This window comes from Trifolium pratense, linkage group LG4 (genome assembly GCF_020283565.1).
Source record: "Trifolium pratense cultivar HEN17-A07 linkage group LG4, ARS_RC_1.1, whole genome shotgun sequence".
NCBI lineage: Eukaryota > Viridiplantae > Streptophyta > Magnoliopsida > Fabales > Fabaceae > Trifolium > Trifolium pratense.
In genome coordinates this window covers 19,521,702-19,542,257 of record NC_060062.1, presented here as the reverse complement: position 1 = coordinate 19,542,257, position 20,556 = coordinate 19,521,702, and the positions used below count along the sequence as shown (strand labels likewise).

At 36.8% G+C, this 20,556-nt stretch overlaps 3 protein-coding genes and 1 non-coding gene across 4 annotated transcripts; 2 read left to right on the top strand and 2 right to left on the bottom strand.

Annotated features, from left to right (window-relative positions):
* Nucleotides 1-150: 150 nt before the first annotated feature.
* LOC123924291 (cyclin-dependent kinase inhibitor 7-like) lies at nucleotides 151-1,752 on the bottom strand. Its single transcript, XM_045977133.1, has 4 exons — nucleotides 1,341-1,752; nucleotides 1,102-1,166; nucleotides 943-1,008; nucleotides 151-769 (listed from the first exon to the last, which is right to left on the bottom strand). The coding sequence occupies exons 1-4, from the start codon at nucleotides 1,644-1,646 to the stop codon at nucleotides 703-705; spliced, it is 504 nt and encodes a 167-aa protein (XP_045833089.1). The 5' UTR covers nucleotides 1,647-1,752; the 3' UTR covers nucleotides 151-702.
* Nucleotides 1,753-8,625: 6,873 nt separating this feature from the next.
* On the top strand, nucleotides 8,626-8,699 carry TRNAI-AAU. The gene has a single exon. It is a non-coding gene; the product is annotated as a tRNA-Ile (tRNA).
* A 2,562-nt stretch (nucleotides 8,700-11,261) lies between these two features.
* LOC123924290 (probable carboxylesterase 12) lies at nucleotides 11,262-12,662 on the bottom strand. Its single transcript, XM_045977132.1, has one exon. The coding sequence runs from the start codon at nucleotides 12,459-12,461 to the stop codon at nucleotides 11,499-11,501; it is 963 nt and encodes a 320-aa protein (XP_045833088.1). The 5' UTR covers nucleotides 12,462-12,662; the 3' UTR covers nucleotides 11,262-11,498.
* Nucleotides 12,663-14,911: 2,249 nt separating this feature from the next.
* LOC123922235 lies at nucleotides 14,912-19,757 on the top strand. Its single transcript, XM_045974972.1, has 2 exons — nucleotides 14,912-15,868; nucleotides 19,707-19,757. Exons 1-2 carry the CDS (start codon nucleotides 14,912-14,914, stop codon nucleotides 19,755-19,757), a joined length of 1,008 nt encoding a protein of 335 aa, XP_045830928.1.
* Nucleotides 19,758-20,556: the final 799 nt, after the last annotated feature.

Here is a 20,556-nt window from a genome sequence, read left to right as displayed (position 1 = left end):
AACAAAAGACACTTTTCACATAAAATTACTACTACCAGTACCAAATTAAGTTCTATCAATTATTTCAAATTATTTCCCAATAAGATCGAATGAATAATAATAATGTAAACATCCTAAGCAAGAGCTAGCTGATTAATTCCATTATTATTATTATGAAACAAACACTGAAATAGTCACAGCCCCACTGTATTAATTAAATTAACCTGAAGAAAATAACAAGATTCTAAAATTCTAATTGTATCTATGAGAGAGCTCAGCTGAGATTGTTGCAGAAAAGCTAGCTTATTGTATCCAACATAAAGAGTAAATTAAGCAGTTACAGTAAAGTTATAGCTGTACAAAAATCCTAACTATAGTATATTATTGCACAGTAAATTTCTTTTAACCTTGTGTCAGGTTAGCTTCCTTATACTAGTTACCTGTGTCCAGTGGGAACCACTACTCACAACACCCTAATTACTACCATCTCATCTCACCCTCTCCAAATGGAATAATCGACTTTGAAATCTGAACTGTCTAATCTCAATTCAACTATTACACAAACTGCGGTTATTCTGATTACAGGAATGCGTCAAAATGCAGACATTCATGGTCCCACATTCTCCCCTAATTCACCCTCCATAACTCTCTCTCTGACTCTAAAAACTAAAAATAGCACGCACTCTTTGTTTTTTCCTAATCTCTCTCTTATTCATAGCACATTCAATGTAAACGAACCCACTCATAACGACCCTCCAACGGCAAATCTCTAACAATATCAAAGTTGTACCTACAAACAAGGGAAAGTTGTTAGTTAGTTAGCGTTCTATTCTGTCACTGCGCCATGATCAGTACCAGAGAGAGCCACAGATCACGGCTCTCACATTCCTTATCTTGCGTCACCAATTCCCAAATAATTAAAATTTAATTTAATTATTATTTAATGTACTGTATTATACTTACTTTTCTGCAAACCTCTTTTGCTCTTCCCTCTCAAATCTTGCAAAGAATTCATCAATATCTTCCTCCCTGAACAACATCATCGAAGAAAGAAAAAAAAATGAGTCACAATTTTTTGTTAGAAAATTGAACTGTAACGGAAAGAGAAACTAGAATATAAACCTGAACGATTTCAAATTGCGTTTCGTTGCGTTTGAATCTACCGTTTCAAAACCCTTGGTTTTCAGCTGCAGGATCATCAAATCACATTAATTCGCGAATATTAGTTAACTAAATTTCTAGGTTAAATTCAATTAAATGCGTTAGTTAATTTTCTGAGCTTCTGAATGAAAATTAAAAAAAAAACTGAAGAATTAAAAAACTAAGTCCATTTGGAGAATTCAGAATTTGGAAAAACAAACCTCCGGATCTAACGGCGTGCGGTCATTTTCCGTAAGCTTGCCGGAGCTGAAGCTAGACGTGAGCGGACTATGATCCGTGTGAATTTCATTGGAAGTCACCGAGACAGCGGAGTTGACGGAATTAACCAGTGATATAGCTTTTTCCGGTGAGTCGGTGAGCGAGTTAGGAATTTGGTGTGGCATTTCAGAAGCTAGTAACTGTGAAGCAGAAGGAGTAATTTTTCTTTTCTTGGAGATGGAGGTTCCGTTTGGAGAAGAGTCGTTAATAGCTACAATTGTTGGAGAAGCGCGTTTGCAATCAGCCATTTTTAGCTTATCTGAATTTGGTTTTGGTATTTTGAGACGAGTTAGTGAGGAGTGAAAAAGCGAGGTAGAAGAAAGAGCTTATAAAAAGAGAGTGATCGATCGTAAAGAAATGTTAACGAGGTTAATGATTACAATGAACGGTTCAGATTTAATTATATTAGTAATAAAATAACCGCAGGAAAAGGATACACCTTTTTGTCTCCTGGCAGTAAACGGATCGTAGGTGTAAAAAACGTCATTGCCATGATAATTGCAAATCCGTTACGGCTGGAACTTTATTTATTACTCTCTCCCTCCGTTCCATTTTATAAGATTTCGTTTGACTAAATGTATTATTCATATGTTTTGTTTTGATTGTATTTTTATAAAAATATATAAATATAAATATTATCATATAAAATCTTGTTTGATTTGTTTCAACGAGTATTTTCAAAATATGAAATTTCTATAATTTTTACTGATGCACAATTAAATATATTCGTAATCAAAGTTATGTATTGATATACGTGTAGTGGTCAACTAGTTCTTATATTTTGGGACGGAGAGAGTATTTTACTTTCAATTTTTTTTTTCCATTTATTTCCTATGCCAAAGTTTTTCAACTTATATCAATCATTAGTTGGTCCAAGTGTGATTGATGCTGGATTTGATAGGAAGGATTATGGTTCGATCTTCACAATTGCAATCGGGAGGGAGCTTAAATTAGTTGATGTTAGAACTGAATCCCGAATTAGATTATGTGGTACAGTGAGCCGAATACTGGTAATGAAAATGAATTTTTTTTTAAAATTATTTAGAAATTATGTTATACTTTAAATAATGATTTTGAATACATTATAAAAAAAAAAATTGAATACATATTTACTTTTTTTCTTACAAAAATAAAATATTTTTATTTAAATTAACAGAGTTTGAATATTGTGAAATGAGTTAAACGCCCAAGACATGCAGACTATTTTCGAATTCTAACTTAGATATAGATAGGTGCTACATTTTGTGTTTAATAATACTAGCAGCAGAGGGGCTGAATGATGAGAGCAATGGTTCAGTCTCAGATTTTTACATGTTACAGTATTGGTTCAGTGGATTCCACAGTTGTTTCTCATCTACAATTCGCTGACGACACTTTACTCCAAGGTGTCAAGAGCTGGGCTAATGTTCGTGCCATACGAGTCGTTCTTGTCCTATTTGAGCAGGTGTCTGGGTTGCGGGTGAATTTTAAGTTTTTAACAAAAGTATGTTGATAGGGATATTAGTGATTCTTGGTTGGCTGAGGCGGCTTCTATTTTGGGTTGTATTGTGGGCAGGGTTCCTTTATGTATCTCGGCCTCCCTATAGGGGGTGATCCTAAGCGCCTATCATTCTGGGATCCGGTTTTGACTCGCATTCGAACTCGACTGTCTGGGTGGAAAAGTCATTTTCTCTCTTTCGGTGGTCGCTTGGTTCTCTTAAGTCTGTCCTGACTTCTCAGCCTGTCTACGTTCTTTCATTCTTCAAAGCTCCGCCAGGTATAATCTCTTCTATTGAATAAATTTTTTTGGAGAGGGAGTGAAGGTAATAGGAAAATTTCTTGGATTAGTTGGAACAATGTTTGTTTAGGAAAGGAGTACGGTGGGCTGGGGGTTCGTCAGATGAGGGAGTTTAATACGGCTTTGCTAGGAAAGTGATGTTGGAGGCTGTTAGTAGACCGAGATGGATTGTGGTATAGGGTGTTGGTTGCTAGGTACGGGGAGGTGGCTGGAAGGTTGGCGGTTGGGCGCCAGACTGGTTCTGCGTGGTGGAGCGAGATATAAAATATTCGTGATGGGGAGGGCACTGTCGGGGGCGGATGGTTCGAGGAAAGTATTGGGAGGAGGGTTGGTAACATGTGGATACTTTCTTTTGGACAGATCCATGGTTAGGTGGTGTCCCTCTGAGGGAGAGATATGGGCGACTTTTCGACTTGTCTAATAATAAGTCGAGTTCGGTTGCTGTTATGTTTGAGTTAGGGTGGAAAGAGGGCGGGGGTGTGGCAGTGGCGACGCCAGTTATGGGCGTGGGAGGAGGAAATGTTAAGGGAATGTAGGAATCTACTTTATGACATTTTTTGCAGCCTAACATTTCAGATCACTTGGTGTGGAGGCACGACCATGTTGGAGGTTATTCCGTGCGAGATGCTTATCATTTACTCACCGCTACGGAAGTGCCCGTTGCGGAGGCGACATCAGATTTGACTTGGCATAAACAGATACCCTTGAAGGTCTCAGTCTTGTCTTGGAGGCTTTTTAGAAACAGGTCACCGACCAGAGACTTCTTGGCGTTACGTAACATTATACATCAGGAAGCTCAATTTTGTGTGACTGGGTGTGGTGGATTGGAAACAACTCAACATTTGTTCCTTTCTTGTCCTGTTTTTGCATCCTTGTGGAACTCGATTCAGGCTTGGATTGGTATACAGACAACTGATTCAGCCCAGTTACAGGATCACTTGGTCCAATTTGTTCATTCTTCTGGAGGATTGTGTGCTTGTCGTTCTTTCTTGCAGCTTGTCTAGTTTATGTTACATTTGGGTTATGTGGCCTGAGCGGAATTGTAGAATATTCAAGGCACAAGAGACTACAATTCCCCACATTGTAGATGAAGTTAAAATGTACTCCTTGTGGTGGTTGAAAGCGTATAATGCTACCCTTGGTTTAAACACCCGCATGTGGTGGTCGAGCCCTTTTGTTTGCATAGGCAGTTTGATTAGATTATTAGAATTTAAAAACATTAGATTTTTACCATGACCACTTTTAAAGTAAGTTATATAATTGGTTTTATTGTGTGTACGTTGACAGATTATTTTTTTTTGGTTGATAGACGAAATGGCAAAACCATTGAAAATTCACACACACAAAGTGGAGTGACCACGGTTCGAAACCCGGTTCCAACGTCCGACACTAACAATTTCGACATTTCTACCAGTTAAGCTAGGATTTGTGAATGTTAACAGTTTATATTTTAATATTACAATCCATCAAAATTAAACCATATATATATTTTAATATAAATACTCCACTATAAACAATTTGACTTTTTTATATCCTTTTATATATATTTAAAATAATTACACATAAATAAAAAATAAACGAATAACAAGTTGTGTCATTTTTTTTAAATGGCAAATATTATATATATATAAACAAAATAAAAGTACAAGAAGGTTAAAAAAAAGTGTACCAGAATACACTCCATCAAAGCTTACAAGGAAACAAGGATGCACACCCCAACAAACTAGAACCGGTCAAAGATACCATCACAAGAAGAAGAATAACCCCAGGAAGGCAGGGATCAACCACAAGTAGGACAAAGCAACAAGAGACTTTAAATCCCCGTGACCCATATCAAGACCCAATGTGACACCTTAACAAACTCTATTGGTTCCAGCATAAAGTATGAAAGATATCTCACTCGTAAAAGGAACATAGGGAACCAGAACTTTTACCTAGAAACTATTTTCAAGATAAAAGTTTTCACCTATATATCTACCAGACACTTGACATAAAAGACCCCTTTCGAAAGAAATACGTCATTTCGAAATTTCCAAAAAAAATCCCTTCAAAAAAATCACTAATTAGTAATTCTTTTTAAATGACAAAATAAATCATTTTAAAAATTACATTCATACCTACATGATACGATTGTTAGGGATGACCAATTGACCTTTTAAAATCTTTTCAAAAAATCCACAATTAGGGTGCTAGCTAGAAATGGTAAAGACTAAAGAGCCACGGTTGAATATTTTTTAAAGGTTTATTATATTATTATATACCTTACATTTTCAAAACACTCACCATTTTGAAACAAAATGAAAGTGTCAAAGTTTTGAAAAGGGTGTCCACATGTATATTCTATATTTGAAACTACATACTTATTTTAGAAACACCAAAGCTGCAATATAATTATGGAAGAAGAATAATTCGTACTAGTTTAGTTAGTAATGGGGTTAATTGCAATGTAAGTTCCACATTGCCAATGAAGGAGAAAATGCCAAGCAAATTATATTTGAGAAGTCTCGCATTGCTTAAAAAAGTGGAGAGTGAAGGAGCTCAATGCTATATAAAGAGATCTCAAGTTCCTTGTTTCAATACACCAAGTAGTAACACTTGTAAACACTTTAAGTTTATATTTGTGTCTTTTTTCTTTTCTTTAATGCTCTTGTTTAAGAGTATTTGAGATGTAGTTCAAATATTTACTTTGGAGAGTGTGGGTGTACTGGGCATGAGGTGGTTAAGAGTGAAGTCTATATGTTGTAACAATTTTCACATAGTGTTTATTCTCTGGTTGTCGGTTTAGACAACAGCCGTGATTTTTCTCCGGTTTTGGAGTTTCCACGTTATATTCTTGTGTTGTGATTGTCAAGGCCGGCCTGCACACAAGTGCGGGATGTGCGACGACATCAGGCCTCAACTCAAAATTTTGAGGTTCTATAATATTACTTATATATTATTTATACCTATAAAATATTAGATGTATATTAATAGATTACTTTTTAGGCCCTAAAATAATATTATATATTGTTAATGTTCATAAAATATTATATGAGTATCAATAGATTAGTTATCTATACTCGTAAATATAGTTCTAGTCCATTTTAACCTTTGTAAAAAATTTAATCTTAGATTAGGATGTTCCTTTTTGACGTTATATACAAAGATAATTATTTTATATTTCTTGTCTCATTTGATTTAATGCAATTGATTTAATATTGATAATTTATATGTCTAAAAGAATAAAAATATTTTATTTATTTATTTATATTATATGCAATTTAAATCAACAAATTTTTTTATAATATTTTTTTTATTAAGGAACCATTTTTATATTTTGCATAGAGTTTCATAAAACTCGAAGACGCCCCTGATAATTGCATTCTTTTATTTTCTCTATGTTTTTTTCAGAAATGGATAAAAACAAAAGAAAAGGGAAAAAATAAGTAGAGAAAGGACTATAGTAATGATTAAATTGCACTAAGCATCATGTTTTTTTACAGATGGAGTAGATGCAACAAGTTATTATAAGTAACTAAGTGATCTCGTGGGGACAATATATTGGCACTAATTTCAATGAAAGAAATTTGGTAAAATAGGTAGAAAAGTAACGGTGATTTTAATTAGGTTTCCTTTGCTTATGTTAAAGTTTTTTTATGTATCGAACATTCAAGGAATTATTGTTGTTAATTTATTGCTCTGGTATTCATTTGGTTGTGAAATTAAGAATACTGATACACAATTTAACATGGTTGTTGAGCAGAAAATTTCCATGTTGATCTAATTTGTTCACGAGACTTTATATGCCATTGAATTGTTAACATTGCATGAATCGATCCATCGATCCTAGTACTAGTAGTACCTTCTCCTCTCCTATAATATATTGAGGATAAAGTGGATACAAAAACGTTTCTTAAAGCAAAAATAAAGGGTATGATTCCACAATCCTACTCCTACGTAAGGTTTTAACGGAAAGAAGTTGGCTTAGAGTAGTTTCTTTTTTTAATCGGTGGTAGTGGTCAGAAATTTCACTCATAAATTGGATAAATGAGATGTTCGGACTCGAAGCTCAATCTTTGTATATAAAATGCAATGACCTTATCAAGTGTGCTACAATATGAATAACTATTTTAAATAGTTTATAGAAATTGTGTAATAAGTTAGAGTATTAAAGAAATTTGGATACTTGACATAAAAAAAAATAAAAAAATTAGATTAAATATATTTTTAGTCCTTATAAAATTAAGAGTTTTAATTTTAGTTCCTAAAATTATTTTATTCACTTTTAGTCCCTATATGCATTTTATAGAGATTAATTTGAGGACTAAAATATCCATTTTTGTTTGATTAAAAAAAAAATCCATTTTTGGAAAAAGTTTTTAAAATATGGGCTATTTTTACTAGTTGCAATATTATGGAGGACTAAAATTACTATTACAATTTAAAAAGGACTAAACTTGAAAGAACGTGATTCCGTAAGGACTAAAAATATATTTAATCCAAGAAATTTTAAATGGTTTCACTATTCTCTTTATAAGATGAATAAATGAAAAATAGACGATTTTCATTATAAATGTATTGAACTAAACAATATTATTTCTTATTTTTAATATAATGTAGTTTATAATTTTATTCATGTTTAACCACACCAATATGTAATGTTTAGATCCGCCCGTGCTAATACAACACTTTTTTTTAATTTTATGTAATGAATCTAATTCATTATTCAATAGTTATTCATACTATCTCCTCATTCTAATTCATTATGAAAGAGAATCAACAATTCACCTAATCATTAACCATTGTTCTTTATAGCAATTGATTCTAGCTAATTCAATATGCTTCAGTTTCCATTTCCAAGGAAAACAAGTATATAATACAAAATGACTTTAAGCAACTTATTAATTGATTCTTATTATGCTTCAGTATATGATTACATTCCACACTTTTACGAGTGTCAAGTTGCCAACATAGAGATAATGAGCTATAAGGGAAGAAAAATTTCATATTTTTGCTATTTTTTAGTTCAAAATTTTCACACTATCTCTGATTTAAATTGTTATACAGATATATGATAGTACAAATAATTTTAATAAGATTTGTGCGGTATTGTGATTAATTCACACTGTAACGACAGTAATTCTTAACGCAACATCCGTAACGGCCGAAATCGTGAAAACCTTAATTAACGCAAACGTGACCGCGCCCGCTATTTAAAACTTTGGGTCAAGTATCCTCTATTTTATGTTTAGTTTTGAGAATGTAATGCATACCATATGCATTTATTAGAGAACTTGTATATACTCGTGCTTACGCACGAGTGGTGGCGTTCCCACAATTTTATAGTGACGATTCAATTTTTGTATTTACATATTTATGTGTCTAGTCAGATTATTCAATCAATTTTTGGTTCAAACAATCACAAAACAAGATGGTTATCATATATATTAAAACTGAAACATAAACTGAATGGCCCATTAGCTCAGTTGGTTAGAGCGTCGTGCTAATAACGCGAAGGTCGCAGGTTCGAGACCTGCATGGGCCATTATATTTTATTTTTTTTGTATAGTCTTTCTATGTGTTGCAGGATCTTTCTGGGTATCTTCCGTAAAATGTGGATACTTGGTTTCTTGTCAATATGTACTGAGTTGTGAGTTAGCCATTCATCGCATTGGGCCATTTTATCACAGATTGAGACTTCAAATTCAGATCAAGAACTATATTTGAAATTTCAAATTATAAAACAAAAAACTTGACAAATGTTTTTACATTCATAAATTGGTTTTAAAATCAAATTATTGTAGCTATTTAAAAATATTGAAAGTATTATGTGGAAAAAAAATTGAAAGAAGTTTTTAAATTAAAGTAGCTAACATTTTTATTTTATAACAGAGTTAAATAAATTTGTTGTCCTAAAAAATATAGCGAATTTTGATTTTAGTCTCTAAAAATAAAAATGAGATGTTTTTCATCCTCTCAAAATTTTCTTATAGTTTAAATAAAGTGGTTGACTATTTAACATGAGCTGAACTAATTTGTGAGACACTTTTGTACATTTTTTAATTGGTGAAGGTGATTATCGAAATTTTGGGTATACATTGTGATATAAAAAACAATTGTGTTCTGCTGATTTTGGCTAAAATAAGACTTAGAATCAACTAAAGAAACAATAATCATAGTTGTCAAGTATATTTCTTTTGAAATCAAAATATGTGAGTGGAAACAAATGTTAATGCGAATGTGAGATGAAGGACGCAAGAAAGAGATAAGTAAGATTGGGTTTGAGTGGGAATTGCAAAGAGTGAAGAAAGTGGCATGAAGGTTGGGAGATAGAGAGGGTGCAGCAACCATAGATGAGAAAAGTAAGACATGGTTCTTGGGTTTAAGAAGAAAAATGAGTGAGAAAAGTGTGGGTGAGAAGAAAATAGTGGGGTGAAAGAAAGTTTGGGTCATATGAAAAATGCAAGTGGAGGAAAATGTAGGTCAATAGGAAAGAATGCGTGAATAACTTCTCACAACACAAAATAATACTAAACCGAGGCTAATGCTACAGTGGACTACTTGAATTTTACGAAATTCACTTTTAAATGGAAAGTTTATATCGTATAGATCATTCATAAATTCACTTTTTCTATAGATGATCTATATGATATAAACTTTCAATTCAATGGTAGATTTTGTAAAATTCGTATTCGTTATAATGTTATTCATGACTGGTCCACCATGGACCACTTAATGAAGTGGTACATATACCCTAAAGGAAATAATGAATATTACAATTTGATTTTTATTGTTGGTGTACCACAATGATGAAGTTTTAAATGAGATTTCTATTCACAAAATTTTGAAAGTTATGATTAAAATTTTTATTATCCCCGTCAAACCCTATTTTCTGTGTTTGAAAATCAAAACCCCTAAACCTATCAAGTATTTTAAAAAATGTTTACATGACTGTTACGGTGAATTTGTTTTTTATTTTATTTTATCGGGTTCAATATGTTTTTGGTCCCTATAAATATCTCAAATTTCGTTTTTAGTTCCTATAAAAATTTTCAACAACTTTTGGTCCCTAAAGTATTTCTTGTCATTATTTTTGGTCCTACTTTTCATTCAACTCGTGCATATCATTCGAAATTAATTTTTTTCCGCTGTCATGTTTAATACATTATATGAACCTTTCTTACAAACGTTTTCATTTTTTTAACAAGAGTTCAATTAAATATGAATTTTTTATTTTTTGCACATAAAATTCATAAATAATTCATCTTTTGTTAAAAAATTCTAAATTTTATTTGAGATGTTCTTATAATATTATAAGTATGAAAACAAAAAACCGTTCAAAAACGTGAAAGTACACAAGATTTTGATTAAAAGTAAGGACCAAAAGTTGTGATAGAAAATATTTGAGGGACCAGTGTTGAAAATTTTTATAGAGACTAAAAACAAAATTCGAGATATTTATAGGGACCAAATCTTATTTAACCCAAAATTCAATATTCACTATTACGTGTAATACAAATTTCAATAAAAAGTTAAATTTTATTTTCTTAACAACTTTGATAAATAATATTTAGTTATTATTTAATATTTTTAATAATAGGAAACAAATTCTTTCAAAAATTACTCAATTCTAATTTATTATGAAAGAGAACCAACAACAATTTACTCTTTTTTTAACCATTGTTCTTCACACCAATTGATTATAAAGAACCCATTTCTAAGAAATTGAGAAAATTGAAGTTTTAACAAATTGGGATTTTAGGAGTCAGCTGAAAAAGAATAAGGAAAAATTGAAATATTCACTTTACCTTAGATTTTCAATCATCCATAAGCTTACAATTGGTAGAAATGGAGCTAAATATCGAACCAATGATCGACTTTTTTTGCCCAATTCTGCCACTGACAATATTATCGGTTAAGTTGAATCTTATTGACCAAAAAATATATTTATCTATAAACCATATAATTTAGAAGAGACAATCTCTCTCTCCACCCCCCATTTCCTTTATATAAAAATTTAGAATAAATCGTCCGAAAATAAAACACACACACGTTCACATTTTTAACATAGTTAAGTTGGTAAAAATATTGCATATAATATATAGGATTAAGATTCGAATTCTAGTACTTCCATTCCATTTATTTTTAGAAAATAAAATTATAGTCACTAAATTACTTAACAAATAAATCATCTAATAATATAGTCTATTTCCACCAAATCGCAACATCATATCCACTTTAATCAAATACATGAGAAATGAGAAATTATTGGTTTCCATTATGCAGCATATCGATTAACCTCTTATACTATTCTACTTCCACACTTATCAATAACATGATATTTTCAATCCCTTTTGATGAATGAAACAATTTGGCTAAGCAAAGCCAAAGCATTATCACAGCTTGGTTTGAATATATGAAAAATATGATCCTCATCCTCTGTTTCAACAACTTCCACAACACCACTCCAACCATTTTTTTCAAGCAATTCTTTATAATACAAACCTCTATCCCTCAAAATATCTTTCTCAGCAACACAAATAAGCACTCTCTTACAACCCAAACTCCCCAAATTCGGATCCTTAGCCGGGTTAATTAACGGATCATCGGATCCACTCGTGTTTGGACATGTAAAACGCCATAAATTATGAATCTTTTCTACAAATTCAGCTCGATCCGATTCTGACCCAATTGCATCCACACCCCAAAAATAAGGATGAATATAAACAACCCCTTCAAGATTCACACCATACAAATTTTCCTTCCCAACCCGAAGACCCAAATAGTGTGAAATATTAGCACCAGCACTATCACCTCCTAAGAACACTTTCTCAAGATCTGCATATTGATTCAACCATTCATCAGAGCCATTTCCATTAACATGTGAAGCAACCCATTTGAGTGCAATCCATGAATCTTCATGAGCAGTGGGAACAGGGTATTCTGGTGCTCTTCTGTAGTTAACAGAGACACCAATAACATTAGCAAGTGAAGTAACAGAGTTAAGATAGTTATGGTAATTCGGCGAGAAAGGGGTTTCAATGCAGAAAGCACCACCATGGAAGTAAATAAAGATAGGGAGTTTTTGTGTTGGTGGGTATGTTGTTTTAGGAATGAAAAGTCTTGCTGATATGTTATGTTCTTTGGAGATTACAACATCTTTTGATTCAACCTTTGTTGTTGGATCAAGAGATGGTGGAACAATCTCTTCACTCATTAAGTTTTCAACATGACCGTTTTTGTATACTCTCAAGATTGGAGGTATATCAATGGCTATTTCATTGTTGATGGTGGAGTTTGAATCCATGGTGCTGAAGTATTGAGAGGAAGGAAGGAGAAGAAATGGGAGATGAGATTGGTGAAGTAGTAATTTGGTTTGGTTTTGAAGCCATAGAAAGAGATATTTGAATTGGTGGTGTCTAGTTAAAGCAGCCAGCTGCAAACCTTATCATTTTGTTTCGTTCCTCCCACTTGTTTTGATTTTACATCAACAACAGTCTTTTAATCCAGTCCAAAAAAATCTTGTAGTCATCCATAAATAAATATAAAAGTTTAAAACTATGAAGCAACTAAACTTCTCATATTAGATGTATTCCGGTGTCGGACACATATGTCGGACATCAACACTTATATTATTATATTGGCTTAAATGCAGTTTTGGTTCCTCAAGTTTCACAATTGCTTGATTTTGGCCCCCCACATTTCAATTGCTTGATTTTAACCCTCTAAGTTTCACAATTGCTTGATTTTAGCCCTCCAAGTTTCAATTGCTCGATTTTGGCCCCCCAAGTTTACCCCCTTTTGCATTTGCTAGCCCCCGTTGACTTTTTTTACTATAAATTGCTTGTGTGACATTTTAAAAAAATAAAAAATATGATTTAATTAAAAAATAATAATATTTGCTTTTATAAAAATGTATTAAAAATTGTTTTTTAATAAAAAGTTTAATAATTATTTTTTATTTACAAAAAAGTTTACAAAGTTTTTAAAAAATAATTCATAAAATGTTTTTTTTTACTTTTTTATATAACAAAATTATTTTACAAACTACATATAATAAAAAAAATATTTTATAATTTAGTTTTTAAAAAACAATTTGTAATTTATTTATTTATTTTTAAATACTTATTTAATTTTAAAATGCCACATAACCAATTTTTAATTAAAATATTCAACGGGGGGCTAGCAAATGCAAAAGGGGATTGGACCGGGCAATGGACTTGAGGATATAGCCAACAAGCCCAATGAATACCAGAAAGGGAACAAGGCCCAAATCAAATAAATCCCAAACACCCAATTAGGCGACACGAAGCCCAGGGCGTGACTAACGATAGCGAGGCAACGCCCAGAAGCTGAATCCCGTATTATATTAAATATCTTTTCCTTCCCTGTATTAGCAACTGACTTGGGAAGGAAGAAACCAACTCCCCGCAACCGCCATAGCTTGGAGACCAAGGTTTTTCATCCCTATTTTCACGCTATACCTCCGAAGAAGATGCTAAAGACCGGATTTTTAGGAACCCTAGCTTGGAGAAGAAGACTTTAATAGTCTATAAATAGTTTCATATTTTCATCTGTAAAGGAGGATCGAATTCTGACTTATTAAACTCCCAGGGTTGTTGGGATTGAATTGAGTGTAATCACACCATTTAATCAATAATACAAACCCCCTTGTTTTTTACCAGAACATTTTGGCGCCCACCGTGGGGCTGCGGTAAAATCATTTGATCCCAGCCTATCACAGCAACTAGACGAAAAATCAAACATCTTCACATGGCTGGAGAACACGAAAACAACGACAACTCTAGCGTTAACACCCTGCAAGCCGCCGTTGTAGAAATACGGCGCTTACAAACTCAGATTGCGGCCATCGAAGCCGAAAGAACTAATGAAAAAGAGAAAGCGAAATTGATTTCGGAGGAGGAGGAGGGAGAGGGCGTCATGGACGTACAGCCTTTAGCACAACACTTGTGGGATTCCCAAGTGGTGGAAACAATCAAGGTTCCTCACCTTCCTACCTTCGACGAAAAGACGGATCCAAGGGAGCACCTGATGGCAATCGGAACACAAACCGCCATAATCAATGCTCCGGAACATCTAAAGTGTAAACTACTAGCCGGCACCTTCAAGGATGTCGCCCTACGTTGGTACATGAACCTTCCAAAGAATTCAATCGAGAGTTATGCTGACTTTCATAAAAAATTTATTCACCAGTTCGCTGGATCGAAACACGTGAAAGTCACATCAACCAGTCTTTTCTCCATCCGCCAAAACCATGGCGAATCATTGCGTAACTTCCTCGCCAGATTTAGCGAAGCCACCATCAAAGTCTCAAATCCAAATCAGGAGATGTTCGTGGCAGCCTTCCACAATGGGCTAAGAGCAGGACATTTCAATGAGTCCTTAGCCCAAAAGCCAGCCTCGTCAATGCAGGAGGTGAACAAGAGGGCGGAGTGTTATATAAAGGGCGAAGAAAGTAACGCCGAGAAAAGACAAAGAGACGTTAAGGAGAAGGAATACGTGGGCCGTGCCACTAGAGCACCCGAACACCCACGACCAAAAACGGGAGGCCACCAAGGGGACCCATGGCAGAGGCATCATGGGAAGCCCTACCGCCAACCGCCCAGAAGAGAATTCAGGAACCATCCCGCCAATGAAGACCTCACGCCATTAAACGCCTCAAAAGTTTACGTTTTAAACGAAATTCTGGCCACTGGTTTGGCAAACCTCCCCCCAAGGAGAACCAGTAACATCCCCATGGGGCTGGACGATAACGCCTGGTGCGCATATCACAGGTGTAGAGGTCACTCCACAGAAAAATGCTTCCGCTTAAGAGATTTAATCGAAGAGCTGATAAAAAGCGGACACCTTCGCAAATTCATTGACGACGCCGCCCAAGGGCGGGTTGTCGTGCCAAAAGTCTCCCGACAGGAGCCAAGGGACCCTCCTGGGCCAAATAGAGAACCTCCCAAGGGGAGAATCTCCGTGAATACAATAGCGGGAGGATTCTCAGGCGGGGGCGAATCAAGCTCGGCAAGGAAAAGGTATGTACGCCGAGCCATCTCGGAAATATACCTCGTGAGTCAACCCCAGCCATTAGACGTGCCAGATTTGGCGTTCACAGCAAAGGATGGGTTGGAGGTAGCGCCTCATGACGATGATCCATTAGTGATTCAAGTCCAAATTTTGAACTGCGATGTAAAAAGAGTACTGATAGACTCAGGGAGTTCAGCGGACATTATGTACTGGGAAGCTTTCAAGGCCATGCAGTTAGCAGAGGAACAATTGCAACCATACTCCGGAACCCTGGTCGGGTTCTCTGGCGAACAAGTGGATGTAATGGGCTATGCCTCTCTTCTCACCACATTTGGAGAAGGCAGCAACGCCAAAACTATCAAGGTGCGATACCTGGTAGTTAAAACTCCCTTTACCTCCTATAATATTATTATAGGTAGGCCCGCCTTTAACACATTGGGGGCGGCCATGTCCACTCTATACCTAGCAATAAAATACCCCCTTGATAATGGGGGAGTAGGGACGGTAAGGGGCGATCAGATTCTCGCCAAGAAATGCTACGAGTCTAGCTTAAAGATACGACACCGAACTTCCAGCGCAAGCGGAAAATTCGAAAGAAGACAAGCCGCAATTCCAGGCGGCATAAACATCATAGAGAGCGCAGATATGGATCCGAGGGAGGAATTTCAAGATCGAAGGGTAAGCCCTATAGAAGACCTGGAGCAGGTTCAAATAGGCGATCACCCACACCAGACAACCAGCTTGGGAACAGCGTTGCCCAGCGAGGAGAGGAGACGAATCATCAAAATCTTGAAAGATAACGCTGACCTATTCGCATGGAAGCCTTCAGATATGCCAGGGATTGACGAAGGGGTGATAACACATAAACTTTCAATATCACCCAGCACAAAACCAGTCTCCCAAAGAAAGAGAAAGGTAGGAGAAGAAAGACGAGTCGCTATAGCGGAAGAAGTAGAGAAGCTAAAGGAGGCTGGATTCATCGAAGAAATAAAATACCCCTCATGGTTGGCAAATGTCGTCATGGTGAAAAAGGCCAACGGAAAGTGGAGAATGTGCGTGGACTTCACAGACTTAAACAAGGCGTGTCCCAAAGATCCATATCCCCTACCCAACATAGACAGGTTAATCGATGGCGCCTCGGGGTGCAAGATGCTGAGTTTCATGGACGCCTACTCCGGATACAATCAAATAAAGATGAACCCCTCAGACGCCTGCCATACAGCCTTTATGTCGAACACCTGCAACTATTTTTACAACGTCATGCCTTTTGGATTGAAGAATGCGGGAGCAACATACCAAAGGTTGATGGACAGGGTTTTTGCCGAGCAAATAGGGAAGAACTTAGAGGTATATATCGACGACATGGTAGTAAAAACTTCCGAGGGAAGTCGCCATGATGATGATCTGTTGGACATCATGGGATCAGTAAGAAAGTACAACATGAGACTAAACCCAGCAAAGTGTTCCTTTGGAGTACAAGCCGGAAAATTCTTAGGGTTTATGCTCACCAGCAGAGGAATAGAGGCTAACCCCGAAAAATGCCAAGCCATCATAGACATGAGGAGCCCTACATCCGTGAAAGAAGTACAAACCTTAACAGGCAGAATAGCGGCACTATCCAGATTTCTATCATGCGCGGGCGAAAAGGGTTTCCACTTCTTCGCATCCCTTAGAAAAAATGAGAGATTCTCCTGGACACCAGAATGTGAAGAAGCCTTCAGACAACTAAAGGAGTTCCTAGCATCACCACCCATCTTGACACGCCCATTACCAGGTAACACCCTTTACCTATATCTCGCAGTTTCGGATAGAGCCATGAGTACAGCTCTAGTTCAGGAAATAGAGGGCGAAGAAAAACCTATATACTTCGTAAGTAGAACCCTGAGGGGAGCAGAAACAAGGTATCAAAGAATAGAGAGGTTATCTCTCGCGGTAGTTGTCACAGCCAGAAAATTAAGGCAGTACTTTCAAGGCCACCAGGTAGTTGTTAGAACAGATTACACTATCAAGAACGTCCTCCGAAAGCCAGACTTGGCAGGGAGGATGGTAGCATGGTCCGTTGAATTATCAGAATTTGACATCACCTTCTCGCCTAGAGGGGCCATTAAGTCACAAAGACTAGCTGATTTTGTATTGGAAATGTCTACTCCGCCAACAACAGAGAAAACGGCGTCTTGGACACTCTCAGTTGACGGGGCCTCCAATGTGCGAGGAAGTGGAGCCGGAATAGTACTGGAAGGACCAGATGGCGTTATGATAGAACAATCACTACGTTTCGCCTTCAAAGCCAGCAACAACCAAGCAGAATACGAAGCTTTGATAGCAGGAATGAAGTTAGCAAGCGATATGGAGGTAAAAGAGTTAAGGGCCATGAGTGATTCCCAACTGGTAACCAACCAAGTATCAGGGAAGTTTCAAACGAAGGAGCCGCAGTTAATCAAATACGTGGAAAGAGTTCAAAACCTAGCTAAGCATTTCGATTCTTTCGAATTAGTTTACGTTCCCCGTGAACAAAACATGAGAGCAGATCTATTGTCAAAGCTGGCGAGCACAAAAAAACCAGGAAGCCATAGAACCGTTATCCAAGAGACTATAAAAACCCCCAGCATCAGCGGGGAAGAGATGATGATGGTAATAGAAGAAGAAGACTGGAGATCGCCCATTATCCGGTACCTCCAAAAGGATGAGCTCCCGAAAGAAAGGGAAAAGGCTTTTAAATTGAAGAAAATGGCGGCATGGTATTCAATGATAGGGGATAAGCTATACAAAAGGGGATTTGCATCCCCCCTCCTTTTATGCGTCAGTACCGAAGAAGCCAAACGCATCATGTCTGAAGTACACGAAGGATCGTGTGGTAGTCATATCGGTTCAAGAGCATTGGCAGGAAAGATATTAAGAGCAGGATTTTATTGGCCAGATATACATGATGATACCGCCATGTATGTAAGAAACTGTGACAAGTGTCAAAGACACGCCAACCTGCATCACGTTCCGGGGGAGCCACTAAAGTCAGTGTTATCCCCCTGGCCCTTTTTCATGTGGGGTGTAGATATCGTTGGTCCATTTCCGATTGGCTATAAACAAGCGCGATGGATCATCGTCGCCGTGGACTACTTTACAAAATGGATTGAAGCAGAACCGGTATCCAGCATCTCGGCGGAACAGGTAAAAATCTTTTATTGGAAGAAAATCATCTGCAGATTTGGATTGCCCAAATATATCGTATCCGACAACGGTACACAGTTCGCCAGCGAAAAGGTCGTAGAATTCTGTCGAAGCAAAGGAATCAAAAACACCTTTATATCAGTGGAGCATCCACAAGCTAACGGACAAGCGGAGTCAGCAAATAAGGTGATACTAAGAGCCTTAAAAAGGAGGCTAGATAGCAAAGGCGAAGCTTGGGTAGCCCATATCTCACCCATCCTCTGGTCGTATCACACCACTCCCCAATCCTCGACAGGAGAAGCGCCATTTACAATGGTCTATGGTTCAGACGCGATGATCCCGGTGGAAATAAATCCTCCTAGTTGGCGCAGAGAAACCACGACGCAGGAAGAGAACAACAGAGCTTTGGAAGAGAACCTAGACATGATCGAGGAAAGAAGAGAAAGAGCGCATTTCAGAGAATTCGCCATAAAGCAAAGGGCCGCTAGGCGTTATAATACGAGAGTCAAACAAAGGAGTTTCCAAGAGGGCGATCTAGTGCTGAAAAGACCTATGGGAAAGGATAAAGGAGGAAAGTTCGCAGCAAACTGGGAAGGCCCCTTTCGGGTGCAAGAAGCTTTCGAATGAGGAGCATATCGTCTAGAGACCTTGGAAGGAAGAATCCTCCCCAGGACGTGGAACATAGCAAACTTAAAGTTCTACTACAGCTAATCGCGGGGCATCACGTTACCGGTGGAAGAATAAGTATAACCATTCTCTTCTTTTGGCAATATTTTTAATGATGTATAAGAACCGTTTTCATAAATGAATAAAAAGACAATGAGACACTCTTTTCCCCTGCTTTAAACTGGGGTTTTTATCGAGGCTCATTGAATTTCAAAATTCTAGTAGTTTATATCTTCTTGCATATGTAAAAATATATACGGACTCTGAACCGACGAAAATGGTTATCTCAAACTTGAGCTCTGAATCTTTATCAAAGATCAACTCAGATGTGAGCGCTGAACAATAAAACAAGGTTGAAAGGCCTTGGCGTTACCTGTAAGTCTTACGAGTTGGGTACGTCAGAAAAAGAAAAATAAAACAAGGTTGAAAGGCCTTGGCGTTACCTGTAAGTCTTACGAGTTGGGTACGTCAGAAAAAGAAAAATTAAACAAGGTTGAAAGGCTTTGGCGTTACCTGTAAGTCTTACGAGTTGGGTACGTCAGAAAAAGATACAGCAAAGAAAGGCGAAATTATCAACACCGCCAGAAGAAGCTTACACACAACCAAAGCAAGGCAATTCACTATAACGCCAAATGACAGGTATAAAGTATTTTCTATCGATTCACAATTATTATAACGGGTATAGGGACAAAGTTTCCAAGCTGAGAATGACAGAAGGCGTTACCTCACAACGTAATGCAAAATTCATCCGCAAAATTATGAAGAAAGAAGATTATTGCAAATAAAGGGATTAATAGAAACCCAATAAAGGGTAAATTGTTCAAACCACGAAGGGACATACAAGTAGTTACAAAAGCCACATAAGGGCAGAATTAAATTCATTACAAACAAGGTCATATCATTCACTGGGAGGTACATAGGGAACAAGCTTTCCATCAATAATCTGGTTCATCGCATCAGCTTCAGCTAGGCGCTTGGCGTCGAGGTCTGGGAAAAGAAGCTTGACTTGCTCAAGGGCATAGGCGAAGCCTTCCTCGTACTGGTTGGCAGCATACAGTTGAAGCTCCTTCACGTCAGTTTCCAACCTCTCCTTCTCTTCGCCCAAGGTCCCCACGGAGAACACCGCTGCATCTTTCTCTTTAGAAAGCTTAGAAATCATCTCATCTTGAGCAGCAGCATTCTCTTTCAGCTTGGTCTCGGAGGCGGCATAACTTTCCTTCACCTTCGCCAGCTTATCCTCATATTCCTTCTTCAACCTCTCAGCCTCGCCCTCCTGGCTATCCTTCAGCTTCCTGATATCCTCCTCCAGCTTGGTCTTGGTCTCAGAATATTTCTTCTCAATGTCAGCAAGATGGTCATCAACGACTTTCACCTTCCGTTTCGCCTCTTGGACCTCCTGCTCCTGCCGATTCGTCAACAAATAGTTGAGAAGAGTACCTTTTACCTCATACTCCAAGGCTTTTCTCCTCAAGTCTTCAGTAGAAGTGTTAGTAAATCGGGTCATATCGCCAACCATAGTCACCCCCCTCTCAATA